General features: G+C 39.2%; 1 protein-coding gene across 1 annotated transcript in view; it reads left to right on the top strand.

The window, feature by feature from the left end:
* Positions 1-247: 247 nt before the first annotated feature.
* QRICH2 (glutamine rich 2) overlaps positions 248-20,520 on the top strand; it is a gene marked incomplete at its 5' end in the record, with an annotated part of 64,063 nt that continues 43,790 nt past the window's right edge. Inside the window, 5 exons of the mRNA XM_081963212.1 lie at positions 248-934; positions 12,361-12,465; positions 14,845-14,916; positions 15,724-15,825; positions 18,772-20,175. Of these exons, the coding sequence (XP_081819338.1) occupies positions 248-934; positions 12,361-12,465; positions 14,845-14,916; positions 15,724-15,825; positions 18,772-20,175 (2,370 nt within the window). The remainder of the gene's footprint in view (positions 935-12,360; positions 12,466-14,844; positions 14,917-15,723; positions 15,826-18,771; positions 20,176-20,520) is intronic.

Here is a 20,520-nt window from a genome sequence, read left to right as displayed (position 1 = left end):
GTAATAATAGTTCTAGATTGCTTTTTTAGGATGCAAATTTGCTCTTTTTTTGCTGCAGAAAAGAATCTTTCTTGAGAAGGAGAAAGATGCTTTAATGGTAGAAGTGCTTTCCTAACCAGAAGGTTACATTTTGTAGGAATCCGTATATGAGCAACAGATTTATATAGCTACATTGAAAGCAGATTTTATATATTTATTTTTAAAAGAAATTTTCAAGCAATTGTCCCATTCAGAATTTGTTGCCAAAATGTCTGTCAAAGTCACATTGTTTGAATTGGCGGATCTCTCCATAGGGACCCCGGAGGTTGGCGTTATCAATTTCAATGCCCTCCACGCTCTCTTACATGCTGTCATCAGCTACCTCAACATTCAAGATATCAAAGCAGATGTGAAGATAGACAGAGGTCCTCCAACCAAGCCAGATATGGCATTGCTTTCTGCTGCAATCGAGGCAGGACCTAGTGATTTATTAGGCCAAGAGGCATTATCAAAAGAGAAGGAGGATAAGGAAGGCATTTTGAGCAAGGAGCCGGATTCTCGGCTTGTTGACTTGGAAAAGAAACTAAAGCAGATGGAGACCAATCTCCGTGGTGTGAAAGGTCAGATTAAAGGGATAGAAGGCCACGTCCAAGGGGTATTAGGTCAAGTCCAAGAAGTAGAAAATCAAATCGGTGGGGTGCAAAATCAAATTCAGGGAATACAAAATGAAGTCCAGGGAGTGCAAGATCAAACTCAGGGAGTGCAGGATAAAGTGAAAAGAATGGGGAAAGACCTCATAGGGGTTGAAAAGCAGATTGCTGGACTGGAGAAGCTTCCTTCAGGGACTGAACTGATAGAGAAGGCTCAAAGTGGATTCGGCACAGCTGTATCTGACATGTGGCAAATGATGCAGATGCAGAAAAAGATTGAAGCCAATGAGAATGGAATCAACCAGGTAGGTGAACTTTCAGTCTAAGTAATTAAAATGTTAGCAAAATGCAGCTTTATATAGACTCTCAAACAAATACATATATAATTTTTTTTTAAATCATAGCTGTCAATTTGCATTGGGACCTTAATTGCAAGGGATGCATAATGGCTTTCTTTAATAATACACATTACTGTATTTCAAAGCACATTGTGATTATCCCACTGGGACATTCCAGAATCACATAATCTGCATGTATATGTATATTGTATGTTGTTTATGCATATGTTGTATATGTTGTATGAACCACAACAAAATGTTGTGCTATCAGATCATGCTCCCTGGTTCCACATTTCTGATATCACTTCCATTTGGGCTTGATGTTTGCTTCATATACACTGCAACTCTTTTCTTGAATTAAGAATATACTAGTAACGTTAGTTTGTAAAGCCAGTGTATGTTTTCTGGCATGCAGTAAGCTGAAGTTTTTCATTTGCTGGAAAAAAATAAAAACAGTATGAACTAAGAACCCCCACCATCACTCCTATGAATGACATTCTTTTGGAAGTAAAAAGGAAAGAACCAGAACCATGAGGCAAGAAATTGGGAAAAGTTGCGTTTATAGCAGAGGTGGTATTCAGCAGGTTCTGACCAGTTCTGGAGAACCGGTAGCGGAAATTTTGAGTAGTTCGGAAAACCGGTAAATACCACCTCTGGCTGGTCCCACCCCAGTTTATTCTCTGCCACCCAAGTCCCAGCTGATCAGGAGGAAATGGGGATTTTGCAGTAACCTTCCCCTGAAGTGGGGAGGAAATGAAGATTTTACAGTATCCTTCCCCTGCCACACCCACCAAGAATTATTTGAACTGAAGCAACTGAGAACTGAGAAGAAATTTCCTGACAGTTAGAACAATTAATCAGTGGAACGGCTTGCCTCCAGAATTTGTGAATGCCCCAACACTGGAAGTCTTTATGAAGATGTTGGATAGCCATTTGTTTGAAATGGTATAGGGTTTCCTGCCTAGGCAGGGGGTTAGACTAGAAGACCTCCAAGGTCCCTTCCAACTCTGCTATTGTATTGCATTGTATTGTATATCAGTTATAAATGATTTATCAGTTATAAATAAGTCAAAATTCATTTAACACAAACAATAGTCCTATTTTTTTAAAAAAAAAGTTTGCATGCAAAGAAAAAATGTAAGGAAGACAGCTCATCCCCACGCTAATCAAAACTAATTCGACATCTTGTTGGGCCTTGAAAGCTAATCCACTTATTATGGAATAAATTTTTATGGACTTTTGTCCTCTTCGCTAGGTGTGTGAAACATTCTTCCTTCCTTCATTTAGCACTAGCAATATACACAGCTTTATACACAGCTTCATAGTGCTTTACAGTCCTCTCTAAGCAGTTTACAAATTCAGTATATTGCCACCAGCAATCTGGTCCTCATTTTACTGCCCTTGGAAGGATGGAAGGATGAGTAAACCTTGAGCCAGTCAATCTTGTGCTGTTTAACGTGTTTATGTGGCTGCCCAACATAAGATAATGTGACTCTGGGCTGTATACAAAAGAAAGAAACAACACTGGCTTGAAGGCAACAACAAAAAAAAAACCTGAGGTAACATATTTTCTCAAAATATGAATTGTATGGGAAGAAGCATGATAAGTGGATTCATTTCTTTGAAAAACAGATTGTGTTAACTTTAACTTTGTTGTTTTTTGCATAACTATTTAAATGTTTATCTAGCTAAACGTGATTGTTCTGCCTGAGGACTGAGAATCTAACTGATTCAAATCAGGCAGGCAGGTATCTATTACAATTAAAGAATAACTCTGCAGGGATAAACCTGGGAGAATGCCAGTAATGCCTGTTCACCCCTATCCTCCCTAATCATCTTTTTCTCTTAATTAGAACTGCTGAATCAAAAATAGTTTAACCTCAAGCTTAAGTTATTCCAAGAATGGCTCCCCACGGAGAGAAGCCATGTAACAGGTCACTACCCAAGTTATAGCAATGCATTCCATCTGTTGGAAATTTCCATATGTTTTAGAGACTTCTGTCAGTATGCCCTGATGAACCAGGTGAGATGGATAAGGAAGTTGCTCCTCCTCTTGTTGTTTAGAAATACCACATTTTTTTTGGTGCTGAAATCCCAGAATTTTATATCACTAGTAGTGGGAGACACTCTGAGTAGGGATTTGCAGGACTAGTCCTACAATTAGGCAGAATGTGGCAGTGGTTTTAATTTGTAGAAACCATAGTTTTCCTAAACAGCCTTACAAATAGTCCTCATTTAGGAACTGCTTCAGTTAGAGACCATTCACAATTGCAGCAGCAATGAAAAAGTAAGTGTACGACCTTTGCAGATCTACAAATCAAAGCTGAAATAAGATCATGAGCACAGTTGTGATTTTACTCATCGACTGCTGCTCTTAATGACTGAATAGCCAATCCAATTGTGGTCACTAAACAAGAACTACATTTGCAATTTTTTTATCTCCTGAAGATACAGCTGTTTTCTGCTTTCTTAACTAGCCTCCTATGGTACATGCAGGCATTGATCCATCAGCAGTACAAATTCTAGTTTTTCTGAATGTGGAAATGAAACAAATTAGGAACTGTTCTTAGTTCTGATGTCTAGAAACATCTCCTTCTGCACTCTAGAATATAAAAATCATCTCTCCCATTAGAAATCTTCTGTATAATATCTCCAAGGCCCTACTGTAATATTAATTAATTAACAACAATCATTTTACTTTTTTTTACTTTTACTATTTTAATAATAGTAATTATTAGTAATATTAGTGCAGTTCAGAAGAAAAAATTGATGTGTAATTGCACAGGCAAATTAAAGTCTTTACATGGCACTTCAGAAAGGAGTCACCTTGAGTAACCTCATTATCCTTGAGCCAAATTCTATTCAGTGAAATTGATTCCCGAAGAAGTGAGTGGTCTTGCAAGCTGAAGCTTAGTTTCCACTTTACAAGGCTTTTGGGTGTACATTGAAAAGTTCTACGTTGTGGGAAAAGATATAGAAAAAGTCAGCTCTATATATCTATATCTGTATCTATATTCAAATTGGGTAGTCATGGTAGTGCAAAACCTCACTGTGTGAACATTGAATTAATGAATGGCAAATGTTATGTCCAGTGGTAGCAAGCAAAGTTCTGGGAAGACATGTCTGCACTTGATTTCTTAATAAGATGGCTGGAACTTTGGTTGTTAATAGACTCCTATGTAACAAATGCATTGAAGTGAGAAAAAAAAATCAAAAGATTTGTCGTCTTCCAATTCCCTATTGGATATAGATAGAAATGTGGTTATTTCATTTAGTCAAGGACATAGGCAATCAGTAACTCTATCTGTGTTTTTTAAAAATCCTCAGTTCTTTTTAGATCTAGCCAACATGGCTTATATGAGACATAGTTATAGTCTAACTAAGTAGGCTACAGGTTATTCATCTCTACTGTAGACCAAAGCAGAATTCCTTCTCTTTAACTTGAGTCCTCCAGGCATGTTGGCTTATTTTTTTTTCTAGTTTCCTGGCTCACATGATGAAATAATTAGTTTTTAAAATTTTAATTCATGCCTTGGTGGCTCATTTGAGTTGCTAATGAAAACTAGATAGCCTTCTGTGCAAATCCATTGCTTTGGCTGGTGTACTGTCTCTATGCCATTGTGCTGTGTGATCATCTGGCTGCAGCCAACTTTTCTTCAAATCATCTTGCTGTCCTAGTGATGTAGAAACACTACAGTATTTAGGGAGAGAAAGGGGTGATGTACGAAGTAGGGATACCAACTAAGTAAACCCCTTTTCCTTCCAAAGTAACATTTTGTTAGTAGCGCTTCTGCATCTATGGGATAGCAGAACGCATAGCAAAATATTCTTCCAGTGAAGGATTTCTTAAAATGGTTAAACTGGAGTATATCAAAAGAGAAGCTGGGCTTCTAAATCTTGCAAAAATCTTGTATGTTTAAAATTTAATTTAAATTAATTTAATGTAAAAAAGCAGAATCCCACATTTGAAAAAACAGTGATGTATAGTCAATATATATATAGTTTTTGACAGTATAGTTTTGATTTCTCAAGGCTTCATTTTTCTTCTCAAGATTTCTGATTATTAATAATAACAACAACAACAACAATAATAATAATAAACATGTTACAGTGATATCCATTGTCAACGGGGCACTTGGTACCATGTCCAAGAATTTTATAAGATACATCAATAAACTGCAGCTTCCTACAATATCACCAGCAGAACTGCAAAAAACTGAGCTACTCAGAACATCGTATATTTTAAGAAGGTACTTGGTGGATACCTAGGACGCTGGCAGCAACCCGTATCAACCATTAACACCAGTCAATAGTATTTGTGATGCATTTTTGAATGTTCAGTTGACTGAGTTTCATGTTTAATGAATAAAGTATAATAACAATAACAATAATAATAATAATACCAACAACAAGAATAACAAGAATAACAACAACAATAATAAACAAACTTGAAAAGTATTGAAGGCAAAGCTGACCAAAAACGAACTTGGAACTGGTTAAGATCAGGAGTACTGAAAAAAGAAACAGAAGGCTTTATTTTGGCAGCTCAAGAACAAGCCTTAGCCACAAACTGCATGAAGGCAAAAATTTAACATGTTACCCCCAACAGCAAATGTTGCCTCTGTAATGAGAAAGATGAGACAGTCGACCACTCGATCAGCGGGTGCAGCAAAATTTCACAAACTGACTACCTACAACGCCATGACCGTGTTGCTAAGATTATTCACTGGAAATTGTGCCAAAAGTTTGGATTTGAGTACAGCAGAAACCACTGGGACCATCAGGTTGAGAAGGTTTTAGATAATGAGAAAGGCAAGATCTTGTGGGACTTCAGAATCCAGACTGACAGGCACTTGGCCTACAACACACCTGACATAACAATAATTGAAAAGAAAAAAGTATGGTTCATTGACACTGCAATACCTGGTGATGCACGAATTGAAGATAAACAGCAAGAAAAAATCACAAAATACCGGGACTTGCAAATTAAGGTTGAGTGACTGTGGAAAAAGAAATCATGTGTTGTCCCAATTGTAATTGGAGCCCTTGGAGCAATACATAAAGGGCTATCTCGCTATTTGAAAATTCTAAATTTACCTGACTTGAACATTCTGACTCTACAAAAAACCACCCTACTTGGAACAACTTAGGCTGTGAATCTCACCAAAGACTAACATAATCATCATCATCATCATCATCATCATCATCATCTTGCTCTACTGGCAAGATGTTGTTTGTTTCCAAATAATCCATAATGTTATCTGCAATAATGCCTGTGAGTAATTTGAAGGTTGTTGGCAACCATGTTATTGGTCTGTAGTTTTCAGGTATTGTATGCAACTAAAGGAACAATACCTGAAAACTACAGACCAATAACATGCTTGCCAACAACCTTCAAATTACTCACAGACATTATTGCAGATAACATTATGGATTATTTGGAAACAAACAACATCTTGCCAGTAGAGCAAAAAGGCAACAAAAGAAGGAGTAGGGGTACAAAAGATCAGCTCCTAATTGATAAAATGATATTAGAAAATTGTAAGAAAAGAAAAATGAACTTGAATATGGTCTGGATTGATTATAAAAAAGCATTTGACTCATTGCCACATAGTTGGATCATAAAATGCTTAGAAACAACTGGCATTAGTAAAAATATTACATCCTTCACTGAAAAGGCAATGAAACAATGGAGAACTGAGTTGGCAGCAGGGAATGAGAAGTACGGAATGGTTAATATCAAGTGAGGAATTTTCCAGGGTGATTCACTTTCACCTCTTCTCTTCATCATCACGATGATCCCACTATCAGTAATCTTTTAAAAAATGAAATTAGGCTACCAAACAGCCAAAGAAGCTGAAAAAATTTCGCATTTATTATATATGGATGATTTGAAACTCTATGGAAAGTCAGAAATAGAAATCCAATCACTGACAAACACAGTCAGAGTATTCAGCACCGATATTTCAATGCAGTTTGGCATAGAAAAATGTGCCACTGTATCCATAAAAAGGGGCAAAATCACTGCATGTGAGGGAATTGAAATGCCCAATGGCCAACTAATTAAATGCAATGAAAATGAAGCCTACAAATACTTAGGCATTCTGCAGTTGGATAACATCAAACATGGAGAAGTAAAAACTATTGTCAGGAGAGGGTACACCAACAGAGTTAGGAAAATTTTGAAATCTAAATTAAATGGTAGAAATACAATCAAGGCCATAAATACATGGGCAGTACCAGTTATAAGATACACAGCTGGTATAGTTAACTGGACACAAGCTGATTTGGACATTTTGGACCGAAAAACCAGGAAACTAATGACAATGCACTACAGTTTACATCCACGCGGTGACACTGATAGACTATACCTGCCCCGAAAATCAGGTGGCAGAGGATTATTACAAGTGAAGCAAATAGTTGAAGAAGAAAAACATGCACTGGCTGATTATTTAAAAGAAAGTCAAGAGCATCTATTAATCGAAGTAAAGAATAAATCTACTGAAGGCCCAACAGATGAAACAAGAATACAGAAAAGATGTGATAAAATCAAGAATGGAAAGTTGGCAGAACAAAGCATTGCATGGCCAATTTCTGGAAAAAATAAAAGATAAAGTGGACAGTGAAAAAACTTGGTTATGGTTAACAACAGGTACATTAAAGAAAGAAACAGAGTCACTAATCCTGGCTGCGCAAGAACAAGCTATTTGAACAAATGCCATTAAGGCCAAAATCGAAAAATCCTCTGATGATGCCAAATGCAGACTCTGCAAAGAAGTTGATGAAACTGTTGACCACATACTCAGCTGCTGTAAAAAAAATCATGCAGACTGATTATAAATTGCAGCACAATTCATAGCACAAATGATCCACTGGAATTTGTGCAAAAATTATAATATTAAAACAACAACAAACTGGTGGGAACATAAGCCTGAAAAAGTCACCGAAAATCAGATGGTCAAGATCCTATGGGATTTTCGTATACAAACGGACAAAATACTGGCGCATAACACACCAGACATCACACTGGTTCAGAAAAATAAAGTTACAATCATAGACATCGCAATACCAGGTGATAGCAGGATCGACTAGAAGGAACATGAAAAAATCGCGAAATACCAGGACTTAAAAATTGAAATTCAACGATTATGGCACAAACCAGCAGTGGTAATTCCAGTGGTAATCGGCACACTGGGTGCTATTCCAAAAGCACTGGAATTACATTTAAAACAGTTAAAACTTGACAAAATCACCATCAGTCAAATGCAAAAAGCTGCACTGCTTGGATCTGCACGTATATTATGAAAATACGTTATGGCGTCCTAGGCCCCTGGGTGGGGCCCGACTAGTAATCAATGCCAAATCCAGTGAAACAACTGGCCGCTGTGATACAATCGTATAATAATGATAATGATGATGATAATAATAATAATAATAATAATAATAATAATAATGAGGAGGAGGAGGAGGAGGAGGAGGAGGAGGAGGAGGAGGAGGAGGAGGAGGAGGAGGAGGAGGAGGAGGAGGAGGAGGAGGAAGAAGAAGAAGAAGAAGAAGAAGAAGAAGAAGAAGAAGAAGAAGAAGAAGAAGAAGAAGAAGAAGAAGAAGAAGAAGAAGAAATAATTCTGGAAGAACTTGTGCGAAAACAAGAAGAAGCACAACAGAAATGCAAAAAGGATCAAGCAGGTTGAGGATTCTGTTAGAGTACATAAAATGGAAGGTGTGAAAATAACAAAAGAAATGGTGCAAAGGCAGTCAAGAAAAGTGAAGAATTGGAGTGCACCTGGACCAGATGAGTTACATAGCTTCTGGCTAAAGGCACTTACAAGTGTGCACGAAAGATTGGCAGCCCAAATGAGCCAGATCTTAAAGACACCTGAAAATGTTGAATGGATGACAACTGGAAGGACATTTTTGATCCAAAAAGATAAAAAGAGAGAAAAGGACCCTGGAAACTATAGGCCAATCACCTGCTTGCCAACAACATACAAGCTCCTTACTGGCATCATTGGAAATAAAATTTATGGATACTTGAAAAGAAATGACTTGCTTCCTATAGAACAGAAAGGATGCTGCAAAAATTCAAGAGGAACAAAGGATCAACTACTGATTGACAAGCTAATCCTAAAGAAGTCAAAGAAAAGACGAACCAAGCTGTTCATGGCTTGGATAGATTATAAGAAAGCATTTGATTCAGTTCCCCATAGCTAGATCAAGAAATGCCTGAAAATCTTTGGCATCAGCAGCAACATACAAAAGCTCTTGGAAACTTCAATGAACTTCTGGAAAACAAAGTTTATGGATAATGGAGATGAACTGGGTGAAGTTGAAATTAAACAAGGCATTCCCTTTCACCCCTACTTTTTATACTGTCAATACTACCACTGACAACCATTTTGGAGAAGGTGAACTGTGAATACAAACTTGCAAAGAAAATATTGAAAATTTCGCACTTGGTGTACATGGATGATTTGAAGCTGTTTGGTAAAACAAAAGCTGAACTGAATTCATTAATTGAAAGCACAAAAGAATTTAGCCAAGACATTGGCATGCAGTTTGGAATTGACAAATATGCAACAATAGCAATCAAAGCAGGCAAGGTCATAGAAGATGATGGAATAGAACTTGAGAATGAAGAAATGATAAGGGCAGTAAAACCAGAAGAAGGTTATAAGTACTTGGGGATTTTAGAGGCCTCTGATCTAATGCATAATAAAGTCAAGGAATCAACTTCAGCCAAGTACATTTGACGAATTTGCAAGACATTAAAGTCCAAATTGAGTGGAGGAAACATCATAAAAGCAATAAATATCTCGGCTATACCTGTGATTTGATACTCTGCAGGAATAATTGACTGGATCCTGATGGAGTTGGACAATTTGGACAGAAAAACAAGGAAGCTTATGACAATGAATCATGTCTTGCACCCTTAAAGTGATGTTGACCAATTATATCTACCAAGAGCAGAGGGTGGTCGAGAACTCATACAAGTAAAGCAGACTGTGGAAGAAGAAAGACACAGCTTGAATGACTACATCCAGAAAAATGAAGAACTAATGATTAAGGAAGTAAATAAAGGAGGCCTTTTGAAGACAACTAAGTCGAAAGCTGAATACAAGAAAGAAGTAACTGAGGAGCGAGCTGAAAATTGGAAAAGCAAAGCTATGCACAGCCAATACTTGAAAAGTATTGAACAAACTTGAAAAGTATTGAAGGCAAAGCTGACCAAAAACTAACTTGGAACTGGTTAAGATCAGGAGTACTGAAAAAAGAAACAGAAGGCTTTATTTTGGCAGCTCAAGAACAAGCCTTAGCCACAAATTGCATGAAGGCAAACATTCAGCAAATGTCACCTCTGTAATGAGAAAGATGAGACAGTTGACCATTTGATCAGTGGGTACAGCAAAATTTCACAAACTGACTACCTACAATGCCATGACCAAGTTGCTAAATCATTCACTGGAAATTGTGCCAGAAGTTTGGATTTGAGTACAGCAAAAACCACTGGGAACATCAGGTTGAGAAGGTTCTAGAGAATGAAAAAGTTAAGACCGGAAAACATGCAAACTTTTGAATATGTACCATGCTATGCATCCATGAAGTGACATCGACAGGTTGTACCTGCCAAGAAAAATAGGGGGCAGGAGGCTGTTGCAAATCCATCAAACTGTAGAAGAAGAAAAACGAAGTTTGAATGATTATGTGAACCAAAGTACAGAAAAATTGCTGCAGGCTGTGAAAACGGAGAACAGCATAAAAACAACAGAAACAAAGGCAGAATATAAGGAAAAACAGCTGGATGACAGATTAAATAGATGGAAAACCAAAGCTTTGCATGGACAGCACCTGAAAAACATTGAAGGAAAATGTGATGACAACTTGACATGGACATGGCTTAAGATGGGAACTATCAAGAAAGAAACGGAAGGTTTAATACTGGCTGCTCAAGAATAAGCACTACAAACTAATGCCATGAATGCGAAGATACAAAAATCCACTGACAACCCAAACTGCCGACTTTGCAAAGTTGAAACTGTTTCACATTTAATATGTGAATGCAGCAAAATTGCACAAACTGATTACAAAGCTAAACATGACCCAATTGCTAAATTAATCCACTGGTCACTATGTAAAAAATATGATTTACCTGCATCCAGGAAGTCATGGGAACATAAAGTGGAAAACGTTATCCAAAATGAGAAGGTGAAGATCTTGTGGAACTTTCGAATAAAAACAGATCGTCATTTGGAGCACAACACGCCAGAGATCACTGTTGTAGAGGGCCGAAATGAACTGTTTATTGATATTGCTGTTCTTGGAGATGCCAGAGTTGAAGAAAAACAACTAGAAAAAATAATGAAATATCGTGACCTGATCATCGAAACTACACGGCTATGGATGAAGCATGTAACAGTGATACCTATTGTCATCGGGGCACTTGGCACCATGTCCAAGAATTTTACAAGATACATCCACAAATTGCAGCTTCCTGCAATAACACCAGTGGAACTGCAAAAAACTGCGCTACTTGGAACATCTTATATTTTAAGAAGGTACTTGGTTAGTACCTAGGAAGCTGGCAGCAAACCGTATCAACCTTTAGCACCAGTCACTGGTATTTGTAATGCATTTTTGAATGTTCAGTTGGCTGAGTTTCATGTTTAATGAATAAAGTAAACAACAACAACAACAACAACAACAACAACAACAACAATGTATGATGGGGCTATTTGAAGATTACATTGGATGGAAGTATTCATCTTCAGTGAATGTTGTTGGTCTCAGCTGCCAGTGGCTTCCTTGTTCTCCCTCCAAGACCTGTTACCGCAATTGGAACATTCTGTTCTCCCCTAAGGGAGAAACACCTATTGGTGTTTATTCCCTTTTGACTGAGAGGGAACTCGGGGAACTTAATTCAAATATGTTGCTGCTGTGAATATTCTCTCTGCTTATTTGGTTAAGAATTATTTTGATTCTGGAGAGGAATCAGAGGCCTCTCCTTCAAAACTAGCATTTGGTGGAATACTTTCTGATGCCTTCAGTAACTTCACATTAATTTCCAAAGAATGATCAATACAGAAACCAAGATTCCTCCTGAGAATGCATTCATTTTTCCTTAAGAATAAAAATCTGCATTTTCCTGACTTCCTTTCCTTCTTTTGCTGCAGTTTAGCTTGGAGGAAAAGCATTCTTTCATACAGTCCCCTATCAAGTGCTTTGAATTATGGTTAGTTTGTCAGCTCTAAGCATAGATTTCCCATAGTAGGTTTGTTTGGTTTCAGACCTCAGAAACATGAGACAGACAAGGGGCTAAACTGGAGATCATCCTTAATCAATGGTTTAGAGGAGTGAATAAATTCACCTTTCACTTTCTCTCTCTCTTCCTTTTGTAGGTTATGTCTGTGTTACAAGATTTAGTGGATGAGACTAGCAACAGAAAATCAGCCACAAGCAACTTGGAGGATGAAGTAAAAAAAATCAAGGAGCACTTAGCTGTGGTAAGCAGCTTTTATTTTGCTCTGTTGGCCCTGCAAGCCTTTGGGAGTTGACTGCATATGTTCAAGACTTGGTTGTTTAGCTCTTTCTTAAAACCTCAGGGATCTAGATTTTACCACTTTGGTAGTATGGCTAGGTACTGCCTGCACTCACTTCCAAATGAAGACACACATTCATGCACATGTAAACACATATAAGGAACAGCTGTATTGGGCTTAATTCCTACATAGAGATCAAGGGTAGGTTGAATTCTCTTACTTTTCAACAAAAAATAAAAGTTTTACAAAGCAGGGTAGGAGCAACAGTTCAAATGCTTTGTTTTGTTTTTTACACCTGAAATCACAGGGGGCCAATTCATACAAAGAAGTACAGGTAATCCTTAACTTATAACCATTCATTTAGTGACCGTTCAAAGTTACAACAGCACTGATAAAAAGTGACTTATGACTATTTTTCACACTTACAACCATTGCAGCATCCCCGTAATCAAAATTCAGAAGTTTGGCAAATGGTTTGTATTTATGACGGTTGCAGGGTCCTGGGATCATGTGATCTCCTTTTGTGATCTTCTGACTAGCAAAGTCAATAGGGAAGCCAGATTCACTTAACAGCCGGGTTACTAAGAACTGCAGTGATTCACTTAACAAACTGTGGCAAGAAAGGTTGTAAGATGGGGCAAAATTCGCTTAATTAATGTCTCGCTTAACAGCATAAATTTTGCACTCAATTTTGGTCATAAGTCAAGGACGACCTGTCCACTGAGTTCATGATTTTTCCAGAAATTACTAGGACAGGGTATACATGCACATTTTGGCAAAAGTAGTGAGGGACATAAGCTGTCCTACAACAGCCCTGAATGATCAAGTCCCTAAACAGGTGTGTGTGTGTCTGTGTCTGTGTCTGTGTGTGTAAGTGCCCAATTTCCTTATCTGAAAATTGAAAAGAAATTATTTTATCAATACTGCATTGTTGGAACAACTGTAGGTCAGAGACCCCCAAACTCTTCAGTTCCTCCCCTCCTTCATGAAATTTCATATTGTTCACTGAGTTTCAAATATTTATTTTATGAAAATAATGTAATAAATAGTACTTTAATTAATAGTACTATGAACAACAATAACAATAACAATAAGCGCCTTGGGCAATACCACCTTTAACAACATCGAATAATATCTGCCTATTCCAGGATTTTGGGAAAAACCCCAGGGGTGAATAAAAATGCAAAATCCAGTCTAACCATTTGGTTGACTATGGGACCAACCATAATAATAATGACTACATGTGGCAGTCATTGGCTGTAAGTAAAGCCAAGAACCCTTGCTAAAAGAAGTCAGTCAAGGAAAGCTCTTGAAAATGACAAAGGTGAAAGCTGAATCTAGAAAAAAAAATGAAAATGAATTTGTTAATTGGAAGGACAAACGAATGGCCAATACTTGAAGGATACTGAAAAAAAGTGGATTTTAAAAATCCACATGGTTAAGATCAGGAGCATAAAAAAAGGGAAAGTGAGGCTTTATTTTAGCTGTTTAAGGTATGTCAACTAATTGCATGAAGGTGAAAATATTGCTTTTCTGGTGATCAAGGGCTGCAGCAAAATTTTACAAAGTGACTACAAGCAGAGTTTTAAATTATTTATTAGAAACTTTTGCCACAAGTTATAGTAAAAATGTCTGGGACCATTATATTGAGGTTTTGGGAAATGACCAGGTTAAAATTTTATGGGACTTTAAGATCCAAACAGACATGCATCTTGTTCATAACATGGTTGATATAAAATAGTTCTTGAAAAGAAGAAAGTCTAGTTCACTATAACAGAAATACTACCGGTAGGATTGAGGGAAAACAATTGAAAAAATTTACAAAAACTGGGACTGACAGATCAAAATTGAACCCTTATGGAAAAAGAAATTTGTTGTTATACCAATTGTGATGAGAGTCATCGGAGCAATGCCTAAAATATTCCCATGTTATCTGTCAATATTGAATTTATCAAACCTGAACATTATAATTTTACAGAAAAATAACACCCTGCTTGGAACTGTTTATATTCTTAGACACTATTTATATTGGTAGTTGTTTATACTTTTGAGTAATATTAAATGAACTGTACTCTAGAGCTGTTCCTTGAGACCAATTTATCTCCTTGTGCTTGTTTTTGTTTCTTTGCACTCTGGGATTGAAGATGTTTACTCTCCCCACCACAACTTATTAGAGAAAAAAATGGCCCCCAGAGCCACTTACTTTGACTTAGCAATTCTTTGTTTGTTTGAATTTTCCCTGTGTGATATTTAACTTACTTTATGGCATGTTTAGTACTTATTCATAATCACATCTTACATTTGAATAAAAAGGGTAATCCAAGCTTTTATTTCATTTTGCAGCTAGATCCTCGTGGGTTTGATGATCGTTTAAATGTTTGCCTGAGTGATCAGAGTAGCTTGGATCACGATTTGGTATGTTCTTACCTTCTATAGAAAAGTAATTTTTGTACACGTTCACACACACCCTCCCCGGTGATTGTGTAGAATCTGAAGTATCTGAAGCAGTTTATCTAGTTGCCCCAGTTGCTCTGTGTTAGTATATCTTTCATCCTGGTCTGAAGCTCTTTTAGTGTACAAGCTTGGCATTGTTATTCTCTTGCATTATCAGGTTCACTTTATAGAAAGCTGCCAGAGTTCATGCAGATGAACTGTGACAGCACCCTCCAGTGCTTCTGCAGCAAATTAATGGCATGAGAAAGTCCACATCTTGTTTGTGATCTCCAGGTTCACTGTTTACAGCACTCTGAATTGCTACATAGTCATTTTTTGGGCAAAGTCCCAGCACATTGGCAGGTCCTAACAAAGCAAGACTGTCATTCATTCAGATAATCTTCTCCATGTTTTCTCTTATTATGATGTCATTGTACCGATGATATGATTTTGGAATTGGCGCCATTTTCATTATTACAACTGACAAAAGTATGTGTTGCATATTTGAGTCATGACATCATGACATATGTGCTTTCAGGGATGTCTGTGATGATAATCCCTGCTGATGGTCTTAAATTAAATTTAACAAAAAAAGAACAAGGAACTGAGAAGAAAAGGACAATAAGTCCTGGAGCACCTAATTGCTGGATGATTTACTTCCTAATTTGATGCTGTTATCTAAAGTAATTCCCTGGGCTTCCAAATTCCTAATTAAAAAGGAATGATGGTCAACAATGTATGGGACAGAGAGGATGATTTTCATATATTTTGGTTTTGATTCTTTTCTAGAAAGATTTAGAGAGAAGGTTAAACCAATTCCCATCTCCAGAGGAAATGGTACGGTGGGAAGTTCTTGAAGATATCCTTGTGAAGGGCAAGAGCCCATCTCCTGTGAGTATGGTTTAGTTAGAATGTCATGTTTCCATAATGGATTCATGCAAAAATAAGCTGTAATAAATATAGGTTATCAACTTGTACCACATTTGGAGAAAGAAAAAATCCCAAAATAAGTTTTATATTTGATACTGTTGCCTATTTTCTTGTACATTACAAATTTAATTGCTCTTTCTCATATGAAAGAGTTATCAGACATGGGCCGTGCAATCTCTCTCTCCTCCTTAATTCTTGAAGAAAGAAGGAACCTTCCATATTATTCATCCAACAATTTGTAAGTACAGTATAATGGCCAAAATTTATAGAGAGATATGAAAGGACAACATTTGTCCTCTCCCAGTCAATTGGCACTTCACTATTTCTCCAAGACATCTCATATCAATACATAATGGTTTGCTCTGGCTGTCAGCAAATTGCTTTAATACTCTAAAATAAGATTAATTTGGATGTTGACATTTAAACTAATTAGAAATAGATATTCCCTAATATATTTCTATCAGTCTCAACATTCAACCCTACCTCTTTAACCTGCTCTTTGTATTTGCGTGAAGGAATAAATGTGCTTTTGCTGGTCAAGGCTGAACCAAAAGTAGGAACTGAACTGTTTTCGGTTTGTTCGTTTTTTTGCTTTGTTTTTTTTCACATTTTATTATCTCCCTTTTTAAGGGATGGGGTACTTTTTGCAGTTTTTATCCAACAGTTGCTGCAATAATTCTTTTCTCTTTCTTTTGTTTTGTCTATACCTAAAAAAAGACTTTTTGTGGTTTTAGAATTCTTTATCAATCTTGGCTTAGTCTGACCTTTACCTTCCCTTATATCTCTCCATACTTCTACAATTCCCGTTCCCCCCCCCCCCCATAGTAATCAGTTCCTTTATACTGCTTATATGCATGCTGTTTTTTAAAGCTCTTCCTCTCAACTTGAGTTACTTTTTCATTCATTTATAATTACTTTCCCTAGAATATATCTTATAACTTCCCCAGAATATACTATAATTTCCCCAGTGAAATAATCCTAATGGTTAATATCAAGTTGAGGAAATTTTATCCTCCTGTCTTCTTCCCTTTGAAAGATAAACCAGTAATTTCCTGAAAGGACCATACTAGATGGAGTCCATCTCCCTACAGATGTTGGGATCTGTATCCCAAGTGTTGGGATAAAGTTCCTCATCAATACTACTATGTGTTTCTTTAAAATAACTACAATTTTCATTTTGGAAGCATAAGTTTCATCTCCTATTTGGTCAGGCAATAGTATATACAACATTATTACATAATAAGAGAATAGCAGAAGGGATCTTGGAGAGCTTCTAGTCCAAACAGGAGACCCTATACCTTTTCAGACAAATGATTGTGCAATCTCTTCTTAAAAACCTCCATTGTTGAAGTACCCACAACCTCTGAAGGTAAATTATTCCACTGATTAATTGTTCTGTCAGGAATTTCTTCTTACTTCTAAGCTGGTTCTTTCCTTGATTATTTCCTTTGATTGCTTCTTGTCCTGCCTTCAGGTCCCTTGGAGAATAGGTTGACCTTCTCTTCTTTGTGGCAGCCCCTTATATATTGGAACATGCTATCATGTTCCCCATAGTCCTTTTCATTAAACTAGACATACCCAATCCCTGCAACCATTCTTCATATGTTTAGCCTCCAGACCCCCAATCATCTTTGTTGCTCTTCTCTGCACACTTTCTACAATGGTCTCAACATATTTTTATTATCATGGTAACCAAAACTTGATGTAATATTCCAAGTATGGTCTTACCAAAGTATTATAAAGTGGTATTAACACTTCATATACTCTTGATTCTGAACCTCTCTAATGCAGCCTAGGACAGTATTGGCTTTCTTAGCAGCTGCAACACCCTGCTGGTGCATATTTAACTGATTGTCCACTAGGACAAGATCCCTCTTGCAGTTATTACTATTGAGCAATATAAAACCTCTTCCATACCTATGCATTTGGCTTTTCTTCCCTAAACATGGTTTAGTTTTTCCCATCTTATTTTAATTCAAGCATTTTCTATGGTATCATCAAGCGTATTCTCTTGAATTTTAACTATACAGTGCTAAACCATACAATGTTAATTCTCCTTCTCTATTGCTCATTTTACTTGTAAAAGTATATCCTTCTATAGTTGCTATATTCCTCAATAAAAATAATCCTACTGAGTTGCTGTTATATCTAGAAATTATGTTTGCTTTCTTGAGGGAAGAGTTCAAAGACAACTATTTATTATACGGAGAACATTAATGTATAGATGAATGTGTATAAATGCACTTTGTCCTTCTATCATCAGTTCAGATGCAACTTATGTTGTGGATATATACAAGTTTATGGAGACTTTTAATGGATACTACTGAGTAACAGAGCATTTACAGAGAATTTCATTGGGGATGTAATTTTCTTGCCCTTTCAAAAGTTTTCTAGATAGTTTAGAGAAAAGGTCACCTATTTAAATCAATAGATTCTTTGATTGGTGTGACTATTACTATGCCATTTAGCTTTGGGTAAATTAAAGACATGAAAATATATTGCTTGAGAGACATCTTCTCACATCGTTATTCCACTTTGCCACTGAGGAGTTTAGGGTAGCAATTTATTCTCACAACAGCTCTGCAAAAAATGAGTGAGGCTGTAGTAAAGGGACTGCTCTAGTAAGCCAGGCTGATCAAGGACTCTGCTTCTTGGTCTGAACCCTCAGTTTTATGCATCTGTGACCAAGGATCAAAAGCCATGCCAAATTCTATCTGAAATCCATACTTCTCTAAGTATGCACCTGCACTGTTTAATCATTTAGAGCTATAATAATATTGTGAGTGAAAGAAAATTGCACTTTAAAAAATATAGCTAATCTTGCCTCCTATGTAGTACTTTAATAATGTTTTTTTCCTTGTCTTTCCCCTGTTATTAAATTTATTCCCCTTTCCATTTTTCTTTTAGCATACAAGTCCAGTCCAATACTCTCCAACTGGTTCGACCTCACCAGAAGGCAAAACTCCAGAAACTCAGCCTGGCACTGCTATCCAGAGAACAGGCCCAAGTCCACCAACTGGATTACCAGGGGCTCAGGCAGGAACACTAGGGGCTCCAAGTGGAGCAGCGGTCCCTGGAGCACAGCCAGGCATTGCTGGGGTTCCAGGACCATTTGGACCTCAGCTTGGAGCACCTGGGGCATATCCTGGGGCATATCCTGGGGCACCTGGAGCCCAGGCTCCCTTTCCTGGAGCACCTGGGACTTATCCTGGGGCACCTGGAGCCCAGGCTCCCTTTCCTGGAGCACCTGGGACTTATCCTGGGGCACCTGGAGCCCATGCTCCCTTTCCTGGAGCACCTGGGACTTATCCTGGGGCACCTGGAGCCCAGGCTCCCTTTCCTGGAGCACCTGGGACTTATCCTGGGGCACCTGGAGCCCAGGCTCCCTTTCCTGGAGCACCTGGGACTTATCCTGGGGCACCTGGAGCCCAGGCTCCCTTTCCTGGAGCACCTGGGACCTATCCCGGAGAACCTGGAGCCCAGGCTCCCTTTCCTGGAACACCTGGGACCTATCCCGGGGCACCTGGAGCCCAGGCTCCCTTTCCTGGAGCACCTGGGACTTATCCTGGAGCACCTGGGACTTATCCCGGGGCACCTGGAGCACAGGCTCCCTTTCCTGGACCACCTGGGACCTATCCTGGGGCACCTGGAGCCCAGGCTCCCTTTCCTGGAGCTACTGGGGCATATCCTGCAGCCCAGACTCCCTATCTTGGACTATCTGGGGCCCAGGCTCCCTATCCTGGTATACCAGGGGCTCAAGCTCTGTATCCTGGGGTTCCACAGGCCCAGCTTGGAGGTCCTGGAGCCCAAGGCCCTTATCCTGGGGCACCTGGGGCCCAGCCTGGAGTTCCTGAAGCCCAGCCACCCTATCCTGGAGCACCTGGGACTCAGCCTGGAGCTCCTGGAGACCAACTACCCTATCCTGGAGCACCTGGGGCCCAGCCTGGAGTTCCTGGAGACCAGCCACCCTATCCTGGAGCACCTGGGGCCCAGCCTGGAGCCCCTGGGGCCCAGCCTGGAGCCCCTGGGGCCCAGCCTGGAGCCCCTGGGGCCCAGCCTGGAGCACCTGGGGCCCAGCCTGGAGCCCCTGGGGCCCAGCCTGGAGCACCTGGGGCCCAGCCTGGAGCACCTGGGGCCCAGCCTGGAGCACCTGGGGCCCAGCCTGGAGCACCTGGGGCCCAGCCTGGAGCACCTGGGGCCCAGCCTGGAGCACCTGGGGCCCAGCCTGGAGCACCTGGAGCCCAGGTCCATTACCCTGGGGTTCCTGGAGCCCAGCCTGGAGCCCCTGGAGCTGAAGCACCCTATGCTGGAGTACCTGGGGCCCAGCCTGAAGATTCTGGAGCCCAAGGCCCTTATCCTGGGGTACCTGGGGCCCAGACTGGAGCCCAACCACCCTATGCAGGAGCACCTGGGGCCCAGCCTGGAGCTCCTGGAGCCCAAGGCCCTTATCCTGGGGTACCTTGGGTCCAGCCTGGAGCTCCGGGAGCCCAACCACCTTATGCAGGAGCACCTGGGATCCAGCCTGGAGCTCCTGGAGCCCAAGGCCCTTATGCTGGGGTACCTTGGGTCCAGCCTGGAGCTCCAGGAGCACAACCACCCTATGCAGGAGCACCTGGGGCCCAGCCTGGAGCTCCTGGAGTCCAAGGCCCTTATCCT

Source organism: Natrix helvetica (genome assembly GCF_964273705.1).
Source record: "Natrix helvetica genome assembly, chromosome: 1".
In the NCBI taxonomy this organism is placed as follows: domain Eukaryota; kingdom Metazoa; phylum Chordata; class Lepidosauria; order Squamata; family Natricidae; genus Natrix; species Natrix helvetica.
Note: the sequence above shows the minus strand (reverse complement) of the source record. Positions and strands in the feature narration are given on the sequence as shown.